The 18098-nt window shown below is 35.8% G+C and overlaps 1 protein-coding gene and 4 non-coding genes across 8 annotated transcripts in view; all 5 read right to left on the bottom strand.

The window, feature by feature from the left end:
• Positions 1–1877: 1877 nt before the first annotated feature.
• atg16l1 (autophagy related 16 like 1) overlaps positions 1878–18098 on the bottom strand; it is a 28860-nt gene continuing 12639 nt past the window's right edge. For all 4 annotated transcript variants that reach the window (XM_089121547.1, XM_089121548.1, XM_089121550.1 and 1 more), the window contains 9 exons: positions 14911–15016; positions 14372–14442; positions 11034–11105; positions 9737–9857; positions 5630–5735; positions 5384–5533; positions 5248–5295; positions 4302–4403; positions 1878–3996 (listed from right to left, as the gene is read on the bottom strand). In XM_089121547.1, coding sequence (XP_088977673.1) covers positions 3903–3996; positions 4302–4403; positions 5248–5295; positions 5384–5533; positions 5630–5735; positions 9737–9857; positions 11034–11105; positions 14372–14442; positions 14911–15016 — 870 coding nt within the window. In that variant the 3' untranslated portion in view covers positions 1878–3902. The remainder of the gene's footprint in view (positions 3997–4301; positions 4404–5247; positions 5296–5383; positions 5534–5629; positions 5736–9736; positions 9858–11033; positions 11106–14371; positions 14443–14910; positions 15017–18098) is intronic.
• LOC120470854 (small Cajal body-specific RNA 6) lies at positions 9934–10205 on the bottom strand. Its single transcript, XR_005620660.2, has one exon.
• On the bottom strand, positions 11787–12065 carry LOC120470851 (small Cajal body-specific RNA 6). Its single transcript, XR_005620657.2, has one exon.
• Positions 14597–14870, bottom strand: LOC120470853 (small Cajal body-specific RNA 6). The gene has a single exon (XR_005620659.2).
• On the bottom strand, positions 15697–15975 carry LOC120470852 (small Cajal body-specific RNA 6). The gene has a single exon (XR_005620658.2).

Below are 18098 nucleotides of genomic sequence, written 5' to 3'. Positions count from 1 at the left end.
TTGGAGACCAACACACACACACAGACAGACAGAGAGAGAGAGAGAGAGAGAGAGAGAAAGAGAGACTGAGCGCTGGGCTGATAAACCAATCTGTGATAGTCAGTGTCAGCAGTCTGAGTGTCAGTGCTGATGTCAGCGCATGGATTAAACACAGAGAAAAGACCCTCTTATCGCGCGCGTCTCACGTACACACACTCTGAGCGGCTGTCAGGGTCTGAGAAATGCCAGACAAACTCACCATTCACACACACACACACACACACACACACACACACACACACACACACACACACACACACACACACACCTAACTATAGTAGGGATATCTGAGAAATACTTTTTTTTTAACTAAAGGGGGCTGAGCAATATTAACAAAAAAACTGACATTAATAAATTTTGCTTTTCCGCCAATATTGTATGTTAAAAAAATACAGGAATTTTCAGATGATAACTTAAATAAGCTCTATGGCTCGGAAAGAATGCATCATTACAGAATGATTTGGGTGATTTTGTTGGGGAGTTTCGACTATATAGAAAATAAAAATGATTTTAAAAAAATTATTTTACATTCGATAATTCAATTTCCGTACCCGATTAGTTGGGTTAGGTTAATATTCAATAATTCAATTTCCGTACCCGATTAGTTGGGTTAGGTTAATACTCCATGTAGTTTGGTGAGAACTTATACAAATATCTCGGCGAAAAAAAAAAAAAAAAAAAAAATCAACGGATCCGTCGGAGATCAGGCTCCTTCGAACCGTATCTTCGAACTGAGAACGGACCAAGACCTTTCGAAAGAGACCACCCCCAGCCTCGTGGGCCCGAGATACAGGCCCCTAAAGCCCCCCCGGAAGCGAAAAACGAAAATATCTGAGCGAAAACTCAATGTATCCGGGGGACACGGGGCTCATTCGAACCGTCTCACCGAACTGAATAAACCATATACGTTTCGTCATTTTTGATGGAGTATTCGCAGATACATTAGCCGAAAACCGTCGGCCGCTCTCTGAAATGGCGCCACGAGCTCGGGAAAATATCGCAACTATCTCGATGAAAAATCAATGGATCCGTCGGAGACCGGGCTTCTTCGAACCGTCTCTTCGAACTGAACAAAACCATATGCGTTTCGTCATTTTTGGTGGAGTATTTGCGGAGATATTAACCGAAAACCGTCGGCCGCGCTCTGAAATGGCGCCACGACCTCGGGAGAAAATCGTAAATATCTCGCCGAAAAATCAACGGATCCGTTGGAGACCGGGCTCCTTCGAACCGAAAAAAACAATGACAATCTTGGTATAGATGCGCACATTCATGAGGCTGTGTTGGAACAAAACCATATTGAGTTTCGTCATTTTTGGTGGAGTCTCTCCAAAGTCGCTGGAATCGGCATCGTTTTTTAATCTACATTTATAAAAAAAAAGCGCAAAAGTTTTGCGCAAATCTGTAATGGAAACGCACTTACCATCCGTTTATGGACAAATCTCACAAAAATGATACCATTAAGAAAATAGGCTACAGGTGAAATTTTATAATTTTGATGATTATGAAAAAACAAATTCGAATATTGTGAAAAGGTTTTCATAAGCTATAATCCATAATCATCAAAATTATAACAAAGGCGTGAAATATCTCACTTTGCAAGTAATGAGTATATTAGTTTTACCTTTTAAGTTGAATTAGCCTACTGAAACAAATGAACTTTTCCATGATATTCACATTTTTTCAGTTTCACCTGTATAGCTTGTTTTGCATGTATGGACTATGCGAGGGCACGTTTAAAACGCTTTCCAGACACTATAAAGATAAATCAATTAGCCACTCTAATCGACATGATGTTCCAGTTTTTAAATTCAAGGAAAAAGACAGACAAATGCAAGTAACGTCTCACACATTTTATGGTGTGCAAACATTAAGCAGACATATACAGAGACCTCATATACATTAGCGACAATTACCTTCCACAGTCCGTTGAGCGATACAATAGTGCCCACTCTCAGCCACACCCAAAAACGTGTGCTAAACACAAGCCACACCCATAAATTATCTGAGGGGGTGGGGCTAAATGCTAGCCACACCCACAAGTCATCCATGAAGTGTGTTGTCCCCTCCACTCACAATCTGAAACCAAGTACACTTGTTTGGCACCTTAGACTCCAGTGTTGAGCGTCGGGGACGCGAGTGTTTTAAATCGAGCTAATGTGACCACAGACACATCAGTTATAGTGTTAGACATGGAGGGTGAAGGAGCATTACAGTCATTTGTTTGTTTTTAGCTACGGTAAGTGCAAATGTCACCTGGCGTCAGGGAACATAACAAGTGCACTTGTTTTCCTTCGCAGAAACAGCTGAGCAGAGTTACAGTATTTGAAACAGACATCATGCTCGGAGGATATGAGCTCGTGTGCATCGTAAATAAAAATTAAATTAAAAATAAAGATCAACATAGCATAGTTTTCTTCACTAAAACACACATTCAGAGTCACTGCATACATCACACTAGGGCTGTCAGTCGATTAATCGCATCCAAAATAAAAGTTTGTGTTTACATAATATATAATTATTTTATATATATATATATATATATATATATAAAAACACACACATGCTTTTATATTTTTTTCTTAAATATACATTCATGTGTGTGTATTTATATATATACAATAAGTATACAGTGCACCCACATATATTATGTAAACACAAACTTTTATTTTGGATGCGATTAATCGCAATTAATCGTTTGACAGCCCTACATCACACGTTCACCACACACACACACACATCATCCAGGACCCGAGGGGAGGGGCTTATGATAGCGAGCGCTGTGATTGGACCAAATAATACGCGATGTGACACAGCCTCATTTTCAGTAGTGTCAAATAAAATGAGTCTATATATTTTGAGTTATAGGAGGGAATTGTGGGAAATACTTCTTGAATTTTGAATCTGACCAATAATCAGAGCATCAACATAATCAGATGCCATCACAAAAAAAAAAACGTCAAAATTACTACATTTTGCATTGAGAAAATTAAGATTTTTATTACTTTAAACGTGCACATTTTTTTTTTAATTCAAACACATTTGTGCCCCAAAATGAATTAGTGTAATCTAAAAAAAATTATAATTTCTGTGGGTGATGATGTGGGAAAAATGGCAATTATAATATATATTTATTATATAATATTTATTATAATATAATTACATAATAAAAGCACGTGTTCTGGCTTCAGTTTATGCAGATTGTAATAAATAAAAGCCCTTTGCGGACGACGTCAAAATCCTTACTGCATTACAGTAGGAGAACTCAGTTCTCGTTCATGACGGCATTTTTTTAAGTGCATGGGGGTTAAATGTGCTTAAAAGTAAAAAAAAAAAAAAATCTCAAAATCATAAATCCTGCATGTTCTTTAAGCAAAATGTGAGGCATTTCTTTGTAAGATTCATCCTAAAGAAAATTGGGTTGCTGTTCGATATTCCAGTTTATAAAGGGGAGCTGCAGGATTTCCAGCACTCCAACACACACACACACACACACATCTTAATGACCTGTATCTGTATAAGGCAAAGCATAATCTCCCAACAGTAAACGCACTCAAACACACACACACTAATTTAAAGCCGTGTTAAAATAAGCAGTAAGAGTCGTGTAGGACAACGAGTCATTTGCATAATCTTCATTGTCCCACATCTAGTGTGTGTGCGAGACAGTACAGGAAAGCCGATATAAATATATCCATGTATAATTACGTGTGCGGTGCTGCCCGATCGTACAGGCAGGCAACACACCCAGACACATGGCATTGTGGGAAAGGTAGTTCAAGAGGCCAGTGGGACATGAGAGTGGGCTCACTCTCTCTCTCTCTCTCTGTGTGTGTTTACAGTCCATTTCAACCAATCGCTGATCACATGTCAGACCAAAGCACGGCCTTGCTGCCTTTCTCCACGCTGGCCACGTACGCTCCCGACGGAGACCAGGACACCGCGTTTATGGCAGAACTGCAAACAGGACAGAGAGACAGGACGTCATGAGAGCCGTCGAGTGTGTCATTTTCTATCATTGCTGCAGCTGCGAGCGATCATCTCTTCCTCTTTACTGCTAATTATTATATTATAGGATGAAATGAAATGAGTGAGCATCAGAAGGTTTGCTGAAAGATGCAGATCAGCTGACTGAAATTAATAAAGTCTCATGTAATCACACAGTGTTGGAACAGTCGATGAAACGGCTTGTAAACATAACAACATGCCATGCTACATTGACCTCAGGAAATGTGTGTGTGTGTGTGTCTCATTCTGCTCACCAGTGACCCTTATCAAGAGTTTTGTCTAGTTTTCCTGTTAGAACGTTCCAGATGTACAGAGCGCCGTCTGCAGAACCGGCCGCCACGTAACTCCCGTCAGGACTGAAAACAAAAGCACTCCAGAGTTCATTTTACAATGCAATTGCAATATACAAACAATAAATATTATATATATATATATATATATGAAGAGTTCAGATGCAAAAGCCTCTAAATGCCATTTGAAATTTTCTTCTAAAATTACCATTTCTATCAAGCTTGTATATTTAAGTTCAGTAATTTCACTTAAATGACAATTAATAGGTAATCTTCATTGCCATTTAAGTGAAATTACTGAACTTAAATATACAAGCTTGCTAAAAATGGTCATTTTAGAAGAAAATTTCAAATGGCACTTAGAGGCTTTTGCATCTGAACTCTTCATATATATATATATATATATATATATATATATATACACATTATTCATATATCCATATAGAAATGAGCTAATATATTTGTCATAAATGTTGTATACCTAAAATTAAAACTAATAATAAAAACTTCAAATTGCAATTATTTTTGTTAGCATCCATGCATCAGCACACACACACAAATAAAAACAAGTCAAAATAAAACACTTACTAAAATCTATTTACTTGCATGTCATGTGATCAGTAACAAAGAGAGAACTGTGAACATGCAAATGTGAAGTTAAACTATTAATATATATATATATATATATATATATATATATATAATATCAGGGGGACTTTAAGTAAACATTTGATGTCTTTAATGGTTTTAACTTATTTAATTGTCAAATATTTGTCAAAACACACCCGTGTGGCTGAAAAGACCCAAACCAGCCTAATTATACAGGGTTTCCTCAAGACTAATTATTAAGGTAACCCACGATCTAGTCTGTTCTGAAAATGTGAATAACCATATGAAGTGAAACTCGAACCTGAATGTGACCCTGGTGAAGTCAGAGCCGCACTTGAATCCTTGAGCACTGCAAAAACATGAGGTTTTTTATTAGAAATTCTGATATACCAGACATTAAAAATAAAATAACCTATTATACATAAAGTGTGACATACTTGAAGGTCTGTCGCACTGCATTACAGCGCAGATCGATTATTTTCACTAGGTCGTCCCGAGAGCAGGTCAGGAGGTCGGTCCGGTCGTGATTCAGATCCAAAGACGTAACGCGTCCCAGCAACTCCAACTCGTTCACGATACTCTCCGCTCTAAACACACACACACACACACAACATTAGTGACTGAGCCACTGAACGAGACTTACGAGCACAGATCTGAGCGCTGGGATCCAAATCACGACTCGCCTGATGTCCCAGAAACGAACTTTCTTGTCGAAGTGTCCGCTCATCACACACTGCTCCGTGCAGACGATGTCATTACAGCTAGAGCCGGCAAACACCGTCTTCATGCCTGAGGAAAAGAGTTCGATTGGTCAGATTGGTCATTCATTTTGAGACCATTAAAAGCAACAAGTACAGTTTGGTGTAAATTCGTTAAGGCACAAATCTATGGAAGCTTGTTTCCACCGAAGAATGAAAAAAACTTTTTTCTACGAATTTATTTCAATCGCACATTTATTTCTAAGTATTCGCAATTTATTTCTTTATTTCTCAGTCACAATACTCAGATTCTAAGTATCGCAAATATTTCTTAGTATTGCGACTTTATTCTGTAGAATCGCGACAATATCTTACAATCACGACTATATTCCTCAGAATTGACACTTAATTTCTGAGCATCGCGTCTTCATTTCTTAATATCACAAATAATTCTTAGAATCGCAACTTTATTTCTAAGTATTCACAATTGATTTCTTTACTTCTTAGAATCATAGGCTTTGTTTCTGCTAATTGGGACTTTATTCTCCAGCATCGCGACAATTTCTTAAAATCAAGACTATATTCTTTTGAATTGCGACTTTATTTCTGAGCATCGCGTCTTTATTTCTTAGCATCGCAAACATTTCTTAGAATCGCAACTGTATTTCTGAGTATTGTGACTTTATTCCGCAGTCGCGTCAATTTCTTGCAATTCTGAGGAATATAGTCGTGATTGTAAGAAATTGCCGCGATTCTATGGAATAAAGTCACAATACTCAGAAATAAAGTCACAATTATGACTATATTTCTTAGAATCGCAACTTTATTTTTGAGTATTGCAACTTTATTCCACAGAATCGCGGCAATTTCTTAAAATCACGACTATATTTCTCAGAATTGCAAGAAATTGATGCGACTGGAATAAAGTCACAATACTCAGAAATAAAGTCACAGTCACGACTATATTTCTTAGAATCGCAACTTTATTTTTGAGTATTGCGACTTTCAGTGTTGGGAGTAACGCATTACAAAAGTAATACATTACAGTAACATTACTTTTTGCTGTAACGCAGTAGTGTAAGGCATTACTAATCAATTTTCAGTAATATTTTACTCGTTACATGTTCAGTGAGGCTTGTATTACAGTTGAGTTACAGTGTATTGTCTGCTTTTACTTCTTAAAGGTGAAAGTTTTAAAGCAGTCTTTTAGTGCCAGTTCAGAGCGGTCGCGTCTGTAACATTGTTTTTTCCTCATAAATGCGAACGCGAAAACTAAAATAAAATGAATATTTTAAGTTCTATGGAGACTGGAGAGCCAACCCTTCCTCATCCGATTTGCGCAGTGTAATTAACAGAATTACAAAAAATATATTTTGCCTCCTATTTTTTTTGTCACGCATGAATGTGTGTCTTTTCCCTAATATTAAAAATAAAACATAGACTGATATTTGTCTAATGTCTGGAGTCCTTTAAGGAAGTAGCCTATATACGTTTCAATACATGTATTTTCTGAGAATTTCTATTTCAAGTTTTGACTGCAAATGTCATGTCCATAATGCTGGACTTCCCCAATTTTAAATAATTTATCCTCAACTAGTTTTGTGGTGTAGGTCTACGTATTTTATAATGTTAACTTCAAATAATACTAATAGCCTAATTTAAAGATAAGGATATGGACGGTAAGGAGAATAACGCTGGAGTTGGAAGAGGTGTGTCGCGATTCTGTAGGTTCGTGGATCTGAGTCGTGTGGCGAATCGCGATTTCGGTTTCATATTGCATATCGTTACAGCCCCAATGTTAAGTTCTACTTAGTTATTTTGGTGAAAGTAACTCAAAAGTAATACATGAGTAATGTAACGCATTACAATTCTGAGACAGTAATATTGTAAGGTAATGAATTACTTTTAAATAACAGTAACAAGTAATACCTAATGTATTACAGTTTGGAAGTAACTTGCACAACACTGGCGACTTTATTCCACAGAATCGCGGCAATTTCTTACAATCACGACTATATTCCTCAGCATTGCAAGAAATTGACGCGACTGCGGAATAAAGTCACAATACTCAGAAATAAAGTCACAATCACGACTATATTTTTTAGAATCGCAACTTTATTTCTGAGTATTGCGACTTTATTCCACAGAATCGCGGCAATTTCTTACAATCACGACTATATTTCTTAGAATCGCAACTTTATTTCTGAGTATTGTGACCTTATTCCACAGAATCGCGGCAATTTCTTACAATCACGACTATATTCCTCAGCATTGCAAGAAATTGACGCGACTGCGGAATAAAGTCACAATACTCAGAAATAAAGTCACAATCACGACTATATTTCTTAGAATCGCAACTTTATTTTTAAGTATTGCGACTTTATTCCACAGAATCGCGGCAATTTCTCACAATCACGACTATATTCCTTAGAATCGCAACTTTATTTCTGAGTATTGTGACCTTATTCCGCGATCGCTGCAATTTCTTACAATCACGACTATATTTCTCAGAATTGCGACTTTATTTCTGAGCGTTGCATTTTTATTTCTTAGAATCGCAACTTTTTTCCTGAATATTGCGACTACTTCTCAGAATCACAAATTTATATCTGCCTATTGGAAATTGTTTTTTTTATTTCTCAGAATCACAACTTTAATTCTGAGTAGACTTAATTTCTCAGAATCGCATCTTTATTTCTTAGCGTAGCGATTATTTCTCAGAATTGTGAATATTTCTCAAAATTGACTTTCTTCCAGAGTATTGTGATTAATTTTGCAGAATCTCAACTTTATTTCTCAGAATCTCAAATATGTTTGAGTATTGCGACTTTATTCCACAGAATCGCGGCAATTTCTTACAATCACGACTATATTTCTCAGAATTGCAAGAAATTGACGCGACTGCGGAATAAAGTCACAATACTCAGAAATAAAGTCACAATCACGACTATATTTCTTAGAATCGCAACTTTATTTCTGAGTATTGTGACCTTATTCCGCAATCGCTGCAATTTCTTACAATCACGACTATATTTCTCCGAATTGCGACTTTATTTCTGAGCGTTGCATTTTTATTTCTTAAATCGCAACTTTCGCAACTTTCTCAGGACCTCACCTCTATTTCTCATAATCTCAAATATGTCTGAGTATTGCAACTTTCTCAGAATCGTGAATTTATTTCTGCCATTTTAAATTTCTTATAATCACGACTATATTTCTCAGAATTGGGAATTTATTTCTTTATTTCTCAGAATCACAAATTTATTTCTGCCTATTTGAAATTTATTTCTTTACTTCTCAGAATCACAACTTTTTTTCCTGAGTACAATTTCTCAGAATCGCATCTTTATTTCTGTGCATAGTTATTAGTATTGTGACTTTCTTCCTGAATCCTGAGTATTGTGATATATTTTGCAGAAACGAGACTCTCAGAACCACAACTTTATCAGAATCTCAAATATTTTTGAGTTTTGCGACTTTCTTAGAATTTCTATTGCGACAATATTTAGCATAATCGCAACCATTTTTCACAATAGCAACTTTATTTCAGAATATTGCAACTTTCTCAGAATTGCAACTTTATTTCTGACTATTGCTATATTTGAGTATTGCGACTTTATTTCTCAGTATCGCGACTTTATTTCTCAGTATCGTGAGATATGGACTCACAATTGTAAGAAAAAAAGTCGCAATCTTTTGATTTTTTTTATTCCCTGGTGAAAACAAGCTTCCATACAAATCCCATGTTCTTCATAGAAAAGATTTATTTAGATACGTTACCATTAAAAAATACTAATACTAAAATGTGAAAAGTGGCTTGTTGTAAAAATGTATATTTTAATACTAGTTAATACTAATACTAAAATGTGAAAAGTGGCTTGTTGTAAAAATGTATAAACTAGTATTAAAATATACATTTGTTTTATTTTATCAATTTAATTAATATTAATTATTACTTAGTTTGTCACCCAGAAGTGGACAAAAAACATTCTCTAAAGGTTAAAAAAAAGTAATAATTTTCAAGCCCCGATTTGCATAATATTCATGCATAGTAGCAATTAAGAAAGAGTATAAGAACTAAGAGTCTCTTACAGACTTTGCTGCGTAAATCCCAGAGCTTGAGCGTTCGATCGTAACTGCCGGAGACGATTCGAGCGTTGTCGAGGAGAAACCGAGCAGATAAAACCTTCCCGCTGTGACCTGTGAGTGTGTGCTTTGGGACAAGACAATAAAAAACAATCAAACAAGCATGCAAACAATTGTTTCAGCAGTAACCGAGACTGAATTGAGGTCTCAGTGCGATTTGTGAGATCAGCTGACCAGCCTCCTTCAGTCCTGCCCTCATGTGTGTGTCGTGTGGCTGTGGGATGTTACTGTCAGAGTCTCACGTGATTCTCTAACGAGACTCTCATTCAGCAGAAACACCCATGATATCAGCCACCACATCAAACCAGTGATGCACAACTCGAGCATGCTGGGAAAATGACTAGGGCTGGCTGAGAGGGATGAAAGGACTGGAAGGAGATTTGGACTTCAGACCTTTTACATCACATCATTGACCTTTGATACACCAAATAAAGCTTAGTGAACTTTAAGCAGTTTGCAGTAAATCTCAGGATGGCAGTATTTTATTTTATTTAGAACAAAAGAAAGCATAACTTGCATGGATGCAATGACGTCTGGGTTAGAAATATATTCCAATTTGTGCAAGAATTAGCATATTGCAAAGTTGGGCTTGGAGTTTATTTGATAAAACGCAATAAAACATGACAAATTTAGCAGGAATTATTTTTAGCCAGCCTGCCATACAAAGAAATTATGAACAAGAGAGAACCAATGAAATATCAATAACTGATTATTTTGTTTTTTTTGTGCATCATGTTTTTCAGTGCATTTTGTTGTTTTAGCATAGTAAAACAAATCCTGTAGTTTTTATAATAATAAATAAAAATATTATTATAATAAATAATTTTAAAAATATATCTATAATATATAATAATATTAAAAATATTATCAAAATAAATAATTGTCAGATAAACTTTTTTCTTCCCGCATATTTAATAGCTTCCTTATATTTTGATGGTTTATTTGAACTTGTAGGGTCATTAAAAAACAATTCTCTCTGGATATCACTTAGCCACTATATAAAATGTTTGAGAATTTTGTATGCATAAAAAAAGACTAATACCATCAATAATTAAATGCATGAACAAAATGAACAAATACAATAAGAGAAACACAGAATCTAACAGGTTTTATTGTCAATGTGACTAAAACCACAGTAAAATATAAATATTTACAACTAAAAGCGTGTTTGCTAAAGTCCTTGAGCGTATGTGCTTAACATGCCACCAAACCTGAAGTGTGTGTGTGTGTGTGTGTTCCTCACCCGCAGTCTGAAGTCATCAACAGTCCAGATTCTGCTGGCGAAGTCGTTAGAAGCGGCCAGTAAATGCGTTCCCTGCAAAACACAAGCACAAATCAATCAGTCACTACAGTAAAACACACTTCAGCCTTTTTTTAGCGTTCGCTGGGGTTTAGTCAGATATACTTTTTAAACCCTAAAACCGTATTATGGACAAATGTGGGGAAAATAGTTTAAAAATACTTCCCTTGATCTGAGCGGTATAAGACTTGGCTACTTTTCCTAATTTTCCCTCCAGATTACACACATTTTTTTTTTTACTCAATTCTACAATGTTAAGTGGGTGAAAAAAACTCCTTAATCTTGTATTTGGGTCAAAAATGGGCGCCCATAGAAATGAATGGGGAAAACTGTAATTTAGAGCATTCTAAAATAAGCCAAAATTCATCTTTAGGTTTCAGCTCTAAGAACTTATTGGAATGATATTTTAATGTAGTTAAAAAAAATAAGCATAATTTACATAGAAAATATGGTACTTTTTGAAGTAAATAAATTCAAAAATACCCCCAAAATAAAAAAAAAACACGATAAATGGATAGACAAAACTTTATCGAAGACAGTGATATAACATTTATAATAAATACCCGAGTCCTCTGTGCCCACATTTGTGAATACGGTTTGAAGGCTAAGCAGAAATGCTCAACTTGCACTAGCTGTGATCCGCCAAATGTTTACTGTGTTATAAAATGGCCGATGGTTTTCTTGTTTGTTTTGAAAGGTCTCAGCTTGAAAACTTGAGATCATGCACCAGTTTAACGTCCTCTTCCCAATCCTTCACTCCTGAATGTTGTGTTTCTGTTGGACGCTGCCGTCGACGTCTCGCTTGCTTCTCTAAAAGACTCGTATTCAGCAAGAACGTCCATTATATCTATCAGCCGCCACTCAAACCAGCGATACACAGCTAGAGCACGCTGGGAAAATTAAGAGCGGCTGTTGGGAGGACCGGACTGGGAGGAGACCTGGATATCAGACCTTTTACAAATCACATCATTGACCTTTGAAGCTCAACTAGGGTTGGGTATCGTTTGAGTTTTAACGATTATGATTTTCATTTAGATTCTGCTTATCGATTCAGGAAGAAAAAACGTAGATATTCACATTGGAAAACATTTTTCTTCATATAGTGACTTCAATGGGGTCAAGATGTGAGTTTCAGTGCAGCTTCAAAGTCTCGACACGATCCCAGCCGAGGAATAAGAGTCTGATCCAGACAAATATATAAATGAAGAGTTCAGATGCAAAAGCCTCTAAAAGCCATTTGAAATTTTCTTCTTTAATGATGATTTTCAAACTTGTATTTAAGTTCAGTAATTTCACTTAAATGGCAATTAAATTACCTATTAATTGTTAAGTGAAATTACTGAACTTAAATATACAAGTTTGATAAAAATCATCATTAAAGGAGAAAATTTCAAATGGCATTTAAAGGCTTTTGCATCTGAACTCTTCAAATATAAATACATTACGTAATCACGTTGCAAGGTCAAGCGTGACGTAGGGGTAAGAACCGACAAAGCGAACATGCAAAGTCAAGTCGAAACGCCCTTTACCAAAAAATACTGTAAAACAACGATGTCCCCCTACATTTCCCGGCCTTTCCAACGTGATTACATAACGTGTGACGTGCAAGACGAGCATTTATGGTTAAAAAGTATATAAATGTTTATTTAGTTAAAAAAGTCGGCTGGTTAGTCTGGATCAGACTCTTATTCCTCGGCTGGATCGCGTCGAGACTTTGAAGCCGCACTGAAACTCACATCTCGACCCGTTGGACCCCATTGAAGTCACTATATGGAGAAACTAGGGATGCACCGATATGAAAATTTTGGCCGATACCGATAACCGATAATTCTTAATATTTGAAAGCCGATAACCGATATATCGTCCGATACATTTAAATCCAAATTTTTATCTAATTTTGAGAGCCTGATTACAAAAAGAAAAGTCTCGCAATTAAATGCGCACGATTATAATGATGTTCTCATTATAGTGTTGTATAGCCGATATGACAGATTTGCGCTGCACATGTTGTACCAAACCATATTTAAATTTTTAAAAATCTCTTTTTAAAGAGATTTCAAAAAATATTTCAAGAAAATCAAAAACATAAACAGTGCTCAACAAGTGTCTCAGCTGAAGGGAATAATACATTATTTATCGGCTTTAATATATCGGCCACATTTTCTTACCAGGCCGATAACGATAACATTAAAAATGAACATATATCGGCCGATATATATATATATATATATTTTTTTTTAAACCTTTATTTAACCAGGGAAATAATCACATTGAGATAAATATCTCATTTACAAATGAGCCCTGGCCAAAATAGCAGCACACAATATACATAAATACATAAAACAGAATACACACATGTACAAAAAATAATACAAAACTAAATGTTAAGAGCACGTGCAGACAGATTTGAATGATTTGTGACGGAAGCTGCGCGCCGCAACATTACATCTACCGCCGGTTACTGCGTTGCGCAACTCTGAAACTCCCGCCGGCTGCTGCGTGACGCAGCATTTTGTATTCGTCAAACTTTTCATGACACGTGCAGCATAAAACACACAGTCATTGGCTCAAATACACATGAGGTGGGTCTTGTCGATTGGTCTCTCATAAAATGAATTGTTCAGTGTTGGCATGTTTTAAAATATTATTTGTGATATTTTATATAATTGATTTATATTTTTTATTAAATTTATTTTTTGAGAATTTTTAGAAAAATGTTTTGTTATGCGAGTTCCAAGGAAGCATGTTTAAATAAAAGCTGTGATTCTTACCTTTAAAATGTATTTTATTTCATGTTTCTAAGTGCTACAGAGGCTTAGATATTAAGGTTTTAGTAGACGTTGACAATTCTTAGTATTTTTTCAGAAAATCCTCAGGAGATAAGGACATTTATCCTAGAACAACATAGGTTTTTATAGGCGTTTTTAGCTGACGTTTTAGGAGTAAATGGGTTAAGTGTAGCTTGAACTCACTTATCGAAATAAGTTCAAGTTTCAGTGAACTTTGGATCTCATTCCAAACAGTTGATGCACTATAAATAAAAGCAGTTTTTCCAAGTTCTGTCTTCATTAAAGGAACATTTAAAAGAATATATCTACTTGAACGTAGATTATACCCTTGACTATTAAAAGTTAGTAAACTACTCAAATATATATATCGTGCATCCCTAGGAGAAACACCCAAAAACCTTCATTTCTTTTCCACTGAACACACACATGAACATCTTAGATGAGTCTGAAGTGAACTTTACTGTTTTGGGTGTGAAACGGGCCTTAACTCACCGCACTATCAAACTCTATACTGGTGATTCCAGCATTACTTCCCGTCAGCGCACCTTTGGGTTCACATCGGCCTGTTGAAACACACACAAAAGCTTTTAAAACCCCACAACTGAACATATACATGCATCTTTGTTTCAGGAGGAAGCAGAAATTGTGCAGTTGCTTCATTAAACCTTGTGAAACTGCACTGGTGTAATGCGCAATTTCCTCTTTGAAACGACTGAAGGTCTCAGCTTGAAAACTTGAGATCATGAGCCCGTCGAACGCTCTCCTGGAGTCCGGCCCTCCTCGCGTGTCGAGTTCCTGTCGGACGCTGCTGTCGACGTCTTATTATTCTCGACTCTAAGACTATAAATGCAGCAGAAACGTCCATAATATCAGCCGCCACCTTTGCCCGGCGATGCATGACTAGAGCATGCTGGGAAGGGTGTTAAGAGTGGCGAATGGGAGGGACTGAAAGGAGGCAAGGCTTCGGACCTTTTACATCTCATCACTGACCTTTGAACTCTAGTAAAACTGTGAATAACACGTTTACACACCGGATACGACCTCCCAGAGTTTCACCCTGCGATCCATTCCTCCCGTGGCGAGCAGACGGGAACCGGGACTGAACCGCACCGCGTTCACTTCCCCATCATGGGCGTCCTACACACAAACACATTCACTTTTAATTCAATTCATATGTGTTTGTAAAGCGCTTCTCACAATACACATCAGTCCACATTACAATTTAGAGTCTGTTCTTTCAACATTTCTCAAAATCAGTGGATATTTGACTGGTTTTTTCCGTCCTTCTGTTAGACTCTCACGGATGAATTATGTTGAATATCTCGGCTGTTAAATTAGATAATACCAGTTTAGCTCAACCAATCACCAAGCAATGCTTCATGTTGTTCAGTGTGTGTGTAAAAAGAACATCAGCAATTACAGAAAACATGATCAGGTTAAAGTGTCCGAATCATTTTTGATCCCAATTTTTTTATAGATATTACTGGTAGTCACTCGATGAAGAATTATGGGTAGAATATGCAATAATAACACAAATTCCTGCACACACTAGTAAAAAATTTGGTGTTTGAATAATTTTTGGTTTGACTGTTTATATACAAAATCTAAAATCACAGTTAGCTAAAAAAAAGTATATAATAATTTAAGACAGAAACAATGAGCTCATTGAAGTAATAAATGTTATGAATTTGTTAAACGATAGACACATTGTAGAAAAAAATCAATCAAGACTACTATTAGAAAATAGAAACTCGAATAAAAAAGATTTTTCGGAATATTTCAAAGCAAAAGGGATGGTTTTCTTGTTTGTTTCGAAAGGTCTCAGCTTGAAAACTTGAGATCATGCACCAGTTTAACGTCCTCTTCCCAATCCTTCACTCCTGAATGTTGTGTTTCTGTTGGACGCTGCCGTCGACGTCTCGCTTGCTTCTCTAAAAGACTCGTATTCAGCAAGAACGTCCATTATATCTATCAGCCGCCACTAAAACCAGTGATGCACAGCTAGAGCATGCTGGGAAAATTAAGAGCGGCTGTTGGGAGGACCGGACTGGGAGGAGACCTGGATATCAGACCTTTTACAAATCACATCATTGACCTTTGAAGCTCAATTAGGGTTGGGTATTGTTTGAGTTTTAACGATTATGATTTTCATATAGATTCTGCTTATCGATTCCTAATTTCGATTCCAATTAGGGAAAAATTAAACGTAGGCATCATTCTCATTTAGTCTTACTGCGAAACTAAAGACTTTTAGAGTTTGCCTGTGGTTTAAAAATACCATAGAAAAACAACTAGCCTAACTGTAACTGTAATGTAAATTTCAAGCATTATTAAAGACAGTTAAACCAAATTGTAACAAATAGAGACAACTGAAGAAAGATACGATTGAAATAAACCGTGTTTTGAGATTTTCAGGAACAGAAACTACTGAAATGTGAAATAACACTGCAATAAAGTCGCAATTCTGAGAAATAAAGTCGCAAATGCGAGATATGAAGTCAGAATTGTGAGATTTAAGGTCGCAATTGCGAGATAAAGTTGTAATTCTGAGAAATAAAGTCACAATTGCGAGATATAAAGTTGCAATTCTGAGAAATAAAGTCACAATTGTGAGATATAAAGGCGCAATTGAGAAATAAAGTCGCAATTGCGAGATTTAAAGTTGCAATTCTGAGAAATAAAGTTGCGACTTATGAAGTCAGAATTGTGAGAAATGAAGTCACAATTCTGAGCAATAAAGTTGCAATTGCGAGATATAAAGTTGGAATTCTGAGAAATAAAGTAGCAATTGCGAGATATGAAGTCAGAATTGTGAGAAATAAAGTTGCAATTCTGAGAAATAAAGTGGCAATTGCGAGATATAAAGTTGTAATTGTGAGAAATAGTCACAATTGCGAGATATAAAGGCGCAATTGAGAAATAAAGTGGCAATTGCGAGATATAAAGTTGTAATTGTGAGAAATAAAGTCGCAATTGTGAGATTTAAAGTTGCAATTCTGAGAAATAAAGTGGCAATTGCGAGATATAAAGTTGTAATTGTGAGAAATAAAGTCACAATTGCGAGATATAAAGTTGTAATTGTGAGAAATAGTCACAATTGCGAGATATAAAGGCGCAATTGAGAAATAAAGTGGCAATTGCGATATATAAAGTTGTAATTGTGAGAAATAGTCACAATTGCGAGATATAAAGGCGCAATTGAGAAATAAAGTGGCAATTGCGAGATATAAAGTTGTAATTGTGAGAAATAAAGTCGCAATTGTGAGATTTAAAGTTGCAATTCTGAGAAATAAAGTTGCAATTGCGAGATATGAAGTCAGAATTGTGAGAAACAGTTGCAATTCTGAGAAATAAAGTGGCAATTGCGAGATTTAAAGTTGCAATTCTGAAAAATAAAGTAGCAATTGCGAGATATGAAGTCAGAATTGTGAGAAATAAAGTTGCAATTCTGAGAAATAAAGTGGCAATTGCGAGATATAAAGTTGTAATTGTGAGAAATAAAGTCACAATTGCGAGATATAGTCACAATTGAGAAATAAAGTGGCAATTGCGAGATATAAAGTTGTAATTGTGAGAAATAAAGTAGCAATTGCGAGATATAAAGTTGTAATTGTGAGAAATAAAGTAGCAATTGCGAGATTTAAAGTTGCAATTCTGAGAAATAAAATAGCAATTGCGAGATATGAAGTCAGAATTGTGAGAAATAAAGTTGCAATTCTGAGCAATAAAGTTGCAATTGCGAGATGTAAAGTTGCAATTCTGAGAAATAAAGTTGCAATTGCGAGATGTAAAGTTGCAATTCTGAGAAATAAAGTAGCAATTGTGAGAAATAAAGTGGCAATTGCGAGATATAAAGTTGTAATTGTGAGAAATAAAGTCACAATTGTGAGATTTAAAGTTGCAATTCTGAGAAATAAAGTTGCAATTGCGAGATATGAAGTCAGAATTGTGAGAAATAAAGTAGCAATTCTGAGAAATAAAGTGGCAATTGCGAGATATAAAGTTGCAATTCTGAAAAATAAAGTAGCAATTGCGAGATATGAAGTCAGAATTGTGAGAAATAAAGTTGCAATTCTGAGAAATAAAGTGGCAATTGCGAGATATAAAGTTGTAATTGTGAGAAATAAAGTCACAATTGCGAGATATAAAGTCGCAATTGAGAAATAAAGTGGCAATTGCGAGATATAAAGTTGTAATTGTGAGAAATAAAGGAGCAATT

This window comes from Pimephales promelas, chromosome 16 (assembly GCF_988280905.1).
Source record: "Pimephales promelas chromosome 16, fPimPro1.hap1.1, whole genome shotgun sequence".
NCBI lineage: Eukaryota > Metazoa > Chordata > Actinopteri > Cypriniformes > Leuciscidae > Pimephales > Pimephales promelas.
This window is presented reverse-complemented; position numbering and strand designations above follow the sequence as displayed.